General features: G+C 43.3%; 1 protein-coding gene across 1 annotated transcript in view; it reads right to left on the bottom strand.

The window, feature by feature from the left end:
- The window catches only part of CCDC187 (coiled-coil domain containing 187), a 30,461-nt gene that overhangs the window by 8,296 nt on the left and 16,165 nt on the right, over positions 1–6,000 (bottom strand). The window contains exon 9 of the mRNA XM_087704865.1: positions 1,347–1,420. Within this exon, the coding sequence (XP_087560991.1) occupies positions 1,347–1,420 (74 nt within the window). The remainder of the gene's footprint in view (positions 1–1,346; positions 1,421–6,000) is intronic.

Raw genomic sequence — 6,000 nt, 5'->3', positions numbered from 1 at the left:
AGAAGCAGAACCTCCAGGCCTCCCTATTTGGCATCCCTCTTTTTTAAAAAAATCCAATGTACCTTGAGATCCCTCCGTCTGTGGGTCTTTGTAGAGCAGTGTTTCTCAACCTTGGCAACTTGAAGATGTCCGGACTTCAACTCCCAGAATTCCCCAGCCAGCAAATGCTGGCTGGGGAATTCTGGGAGTTGAAGTCCAGACATCTTCAAGTTGCCAAGGTTGAGAAACACTGTTGTAGAGCATTGTGGTAAAATGCAACAATAATCATAAATGATGCCCAAGTTAACTGACTCATTAACCGTGGCTTTTTTTCCCATCTCTTCCCTGAACAGCCAAAATGAAACCATAAAAGTTGGGAACCTGTGTAGCCCATCATGCTTTCTGCAGTCACTTTTAGTCTCTCTGGATTTCGCACTAATCCACCTTTGGGTTTTTAGAATTCAGTTCATGCCCTTATTTTACAAGTTTAAGGGAAAAAAATATTAGTGTGATTTAAGAAATGGAACCATCCCTTTCTTCTTTCTTTCTTTCTTTCTTTCTTTCTTTCTTTCTTTCTTTCTTTCTTTCTCGCTTTCATTCCTTCCTTCTTTTCCTTCCTTCCCTCATCTCTCCTTCTTCCCTTCCCTTCCTCCTCCTCCTCCCATTGCTCCCTTCCTACGCTTCCCTTTGTCTTCCCTTCTCCTTCCTTCCATCCACCCATTCATTTTTTGGCAGGCAAAATAATCTGCCGATACTCTCCAGTTCAACTAGAAGCTGTTAGTGATTTAGATTTATTAACATTTGTATGCCACCCACTCCCTTGGGACTCTGGGCGGCTTACAGACAAGACAAAACATATATTAAAAATTTTAAATACAGATACAAGTATTAAGAAACAATGGAGAAACAATGGAGAAACAATGGTGCCAACCTCCATAAATGCTGGAGACCAATATTTATGGAGGGTACGATGTTGAGGAAGAGTAAGGTGGCACAGTGGTTAAATGCAGCACTGCAGGCTACTTCAGCTGACTGCAGTTCTGCAGTTCGGCTGTTCAAATCTCACCGGCTCAGGGTTGACTCAGCCTTCCATCCTTCCGAGGTGGGTGAAATGAGGACCCGGATTGTTGTTGGGGGCGATATGCTGACTCTGTAAAACCGCTTAGAGAGGGCTGAAAGCCCTAGGAAGCGGTATATAAGTCTAACTGCTATTGCTATTGCTATTCCCCCAAAGTCTCGGGAGTTAGAAGTTCCTTCAACCCTATGAGACAGAAGAATGGAGGCATTTCTGATGAAGCCAACCTACATGTTTGGTAGACTGAAAGAGAGGTGGGTCTCCCTGTGCGATTTTTGCTTTGCGTTCTTACCTGGAGGTTCCTTCTGACAATGGCTCTTCTTCAAAGAAGCCTTTGGAATTTCAACCAAGGTGTGGATTGACCCACTAAAATAAAAGAGAGAGAGACAGTTTTGTGCCCTGCCAGTGGAGCTAGCAGCAGATTCGGACAGTGGGGAGGTTGGGGAGGAAGCTGAGCCAGTCCTGGAGTCTGGGGAAGGCTCTGATGATGAGGGCTCTGTGTCGGAGGCAGAGAGGGGGCCAGGCCCGTATGACAGTTATCAGCTGCCTTCAGAGTCAGACATCAGTGGGGCAGAGGAACAGCTGGAGCCTGTTCCCAGTGTGCGCATGCGCAGAGTGGCCAGACGAAGGGAACAGCTAAAGAACAGGGGTCGACTTGGGAGGAAGGCCACAGGTGGGCGATGAATGGCCCTCCCAGAGGTAACAAAAAAGGAGTGAAAGGGGAGTGGAGTTTGCAGGAGACAATTAGTTCCCTTCATTGGTTCGTGACTCTCCGAGTCTCCTTGCCAAGTTCTGCAGATCTTGGCCTGGCAGCTCTCCAAGCCAGAGAAGGTCTGTGACCCTAAATCCTCCCTTGAAAGACTTTGCTGGAGGTGAATGAGCAGAATTCACAAATTAATAAAAGGGTTTTTTGTAGGGACAAGGAGTCGGCTTCAGGCTCTTGGGAAGCCTCGGTCAGAACAGAGAGATGTGAATTCAGATGCTGGATTTTCACATAGTCAAAACTGCCGGCTCCACCCTAAAGTTGCATCTTGGAAGCATCCGGTTGTCTCTCTCTCACACACACAATGGCTTCCGCACCACAACCCCACCTATTCCAAAACCAGCTACGGATAGTCCTCGACTCACAACGCTTTGCGAAGAGACTGAAGTTACAACAGCGTTGAGGAAAGTGACAGTTTCCCCTGTTGGCTGGGGAATTCTGGGAGGGGAACTCCAGCCATCTTCGAGTCCCCAAGTGCTTAGGACAGTGTTTCTCAACCTTGGCGACTTTAAGTCCTGTGGACTTCAACTCCCAGAATTCCCCAGCCAGCATAGCTGGCTGGGGAATTCTGGGAGTTGAAGTCCACAGGACTTAAAGTCGCCAAGGTTGAGAAACACTGGCTTAGGAGGTGGGCTAAGAAAGCTTTTATTCTTGGGCACACAGAGCTCAGCTTGCCACACGGCGTGGAGGGCTTGGCTAAACCGATTAGTGAGGGATGTGTGAAAAAACGGGACCTTCCTTGATCGGGTGGAAGCCCAAAGCCAAGGAGATAAAGTCTCGACAGATGTTTCCCAGGGCAGGGAGTCGAAGGAGACAGGCGTGGGGGGAGGCGGGAGTTTTTATTCCAATCAGCAATCTGCTTAGCAAGAAAAATCTCATTTCATTTTTCACGTTAATAAGCTTTTTTTTCTCCTCCTTCCCTTCTCACAGGATGACCCAGAAACAGCGGAGTGGGGGGCGAAAAAGAGTGGTGGAGGAGGGAGAGGAAAGACTTATAAACCAGAGCTTGGGGATGATGGGTGAAAGGAGATAGATAGATAGATAGATAGATAGATAGATAGATAGATAGATAGATAGATAGATAGATAGATAGATAGATAGATAGATAGATAGATAGATAGATGATAGATAGATAGATAGATAGATAGATGGATGATATAGATAGATAGATAAATGATATAGATAGATAGATAAATGATATAGGTAGATTAGATAGATGATAGATAGATAGATAGATAGATAGATAGATAGATGATAGATAGATGATAGATAGATAGATGACAGATAGATATAGATAGATAAATGATATAGATAGATAGATAGATAGATAGATAGATAGATAGATGATATAGATAGATAAATGATATAGATAGATAGATAAATGATATAGATAGATAGATAGATGATAGATAGATAGATATAGATAAATGATATAGATAGACAGATTAGATAGATAGATAGATAGATAGATGATAAATAGATAGATAGATAGATAGATGATATAGATAGATAAATGATATAGATAGATAGATATAGATAGATAGATAGATGATAGATAGATGATAGATTGATAGATGATATAGATAGATAGATAGATAGATAGATAGATAGATAGATAGATAGATAAATAGATAGATAGATAGATGACAGATAGATATAGATAAATGATATAGATAGATAAATAGATGATAGATAGATAGATAGATAGATAGATGATATAGATAGATAAATGATATAGATAGATAAATGATATAGATAGATATAGATAGATAAATGATATAGAAAGATATAGATAGATAAATAGATGATAGATAGATGATAGATAGATAGATAGATAGATAGATAGATGACAGATAGATATAGATAGAAATGATATAGATAAATAGATAGATGATAGATAGATGATAAATAGATAGATGATAGATAGATGATAGATTAGATAAATAGGTAGATAGATAGATAGATGGATGGATGGATGGATGGATGGATAGATAGATAGATAAATAGACAGACAGACAGACAGATATAGAGATGGATGGATGGATGGATGGATGGATGGATGGATGGAGAGATAGATAGAGATAGATATAGACATCAGCCATGATGTAGAAAAGATGTGGAGACTCTAGAAAGAGTGCAGAGAAGAGCAACAAAGAGGATTAGGGGACTGGAGGCTCAAACGTATGAAGAACGGTTGCAGGAACTGGGTATGTCTAGTTTAATGAAAAGAAGGACTAGGGGAGACATGATAGCAGTCTTCCAATATCTCAGGGGTTGCCCCAAAGAAAAGGGAGTCAAGCTATTCTCCAAAGCCCCTGAGGGCAGGACAAGAAGCCATGGGTGGAAACTAATCAAGGGGAGAAGCAACCTAGAACTAAGGAGAAATTTCATGACATCAAGAACAATTAACCAGTGGAACAACTTGCCTCCAGGAGTTGTGAATGCTCCAACACTGGGAGTTTTTACGCTGCAACACAGACGGACAAGGTCCAGCTCCACTCACCGCATATAAAATCGGGCGAAGCCAACTGCAGTAAATAAATCTGCGGGATCCAATTGGTTAATCTCTTGTTCAGATTGAGCAGAAAAGGGATCAGCGGGGATTTAGAGGGGTCCTCGTAAAGATAATCAAGAGACTCCCGGTCCATCCTTACCATATGCTGGAACAGATTCTCCCCAGCCAGGGAATTATGGCCAGAATGGGGTGGGGGGGTGGGGCATGATTTAATATCTCCATTTTGACCCAAAGGAGGTTCTCGGGAGCAGGCCAGGTCGCACAAAGAAGGATGATGGGCGTTGTAGTCATGAGAAAGCTTCACGCCAGAGCAAACGCCGGGGGGGGGGGAAGAAAGCGAAAGAAAGGAAAAAGATTCAGCTAACACCCGTCGCTTTGGGGCAGCCTGTGGTATAAACCCAGCCAATCATGGCTTGTTAAGTCAACCACGGTTGAACAAGCTTGGTGGAGAAGCAGTGGAGGGAGGCCGTGGGAGAAGAATGTTAATTGAAGCCAAAACTAAGGTGATTTTTTTTTTCCTCCCCCCATTCTTTCAATCTCAGAAAAATCTAAATCTCAGTGCAGGTTTTTAAGGGTTCTCGGTGCAATATTTGCTGAATGTTTTTATGTTTTTAACGTCCTTACTGTTTCATGCTGTGTTTTTATGTTGTTGGAAGCCACCCAGAATCGCTTGACAGTGAAATGGGCGAGTTCTACATTTAATCAATCAGTTAATTAATTGGTCCACTAGTCCGAAGGAGGACCAGGGGAGACGTGATAGCAGAGTTCCAATATCTCAGGGGCTGCCCCAAAGAAGAGGGAGTCAAACTGTTCTCCAAAGCACCTGAGGGCAGAACAGGAAGCAATGGGTGGAAATTAATCAAGGAGAAAAGCAACTTAGAGCTAAGGAGGAATTTCCTGACAGTTAGAACAATTAATCAGTGGAACAACTTGCCTCCAGAAGTTGTGAATGCTCCAACACTGGAAGTCTTTAAGATGTTGGATAACGATTTGTCTGAAGTGGTGTAGGGTCTCCTGCCTAGGCAGGGGGTTGGACTAGAAGACCTCCAAGGTCCCTTCCAACTCTGCTATTCTATTATTCTATAATAGTTGGAGAAACAGACACAGGTGGTGCTTGGCTTACGACCAGAACTGAGCCCAAAATTTCTGTTGCTAAGCAAGGCATGCCTTAAGTGAGTTTTGCCCTATTTACAACCTTTCCTGCCACAATGGATCACTTGATCCATTAAATCCCACAGTCCTAGGATCTGAAGCTCAAACCTCAAGCTTTGGATCCCCTCCTTGGACCACCTGGAGCTCCCGGCCTCCTCCAAGAGGTTGCCAAATTACAGTCCTAGCATCTCAAAGGACCAGTCGGGCTGGGTGGGGCTGCTGGGATTTGTAGTTGAGGAATATGGGAATGCCCCCACTTCTGGCTCAGAACACCTGGGATTTACCTGGGAAGAACATAGGTGCCTTTAAGCCAAGCGGTGCCCGTTAAGTAGGTCAACAGCCCCATCTTGTGGGCACCTGTGAAACAGCACAGAGCTGACTTTTGAGAATTGGAATCTTATTTTTGGAAGGAGGAGGACTGCTGATCATCGAAGCAAAATTTAAATATTAATCAATAAATTAATTTACTGGAACTTGATTGAGCCCAGCGGTTTGTTTCCTTCTTTTCCACTTTCC

The sequence above is a fragment of the Thamnophis sirtalis genome, unplaced genomic scaffold, assembly GCF_051295495.1.
Source record: "Thamnophis sirtalis isolate CommonGarterSnake01/CBP01778 unplaced genomic scaffold, rThaSir2_p1.2 scaffold_2, whole genome shotgun sequence".
In the NCBI taxonomy this organism is placed as follows: Eukaryota; Metazoa; Chordata; class Lepidosauria; order Squamata; family Natricidae; genus Thamnophis; species Thamnophis sirtalis.
Note: the sequence above shows the minus strand (reverse complement) of the source record. Positions and strands in the feature narration are given on the sequence as shown.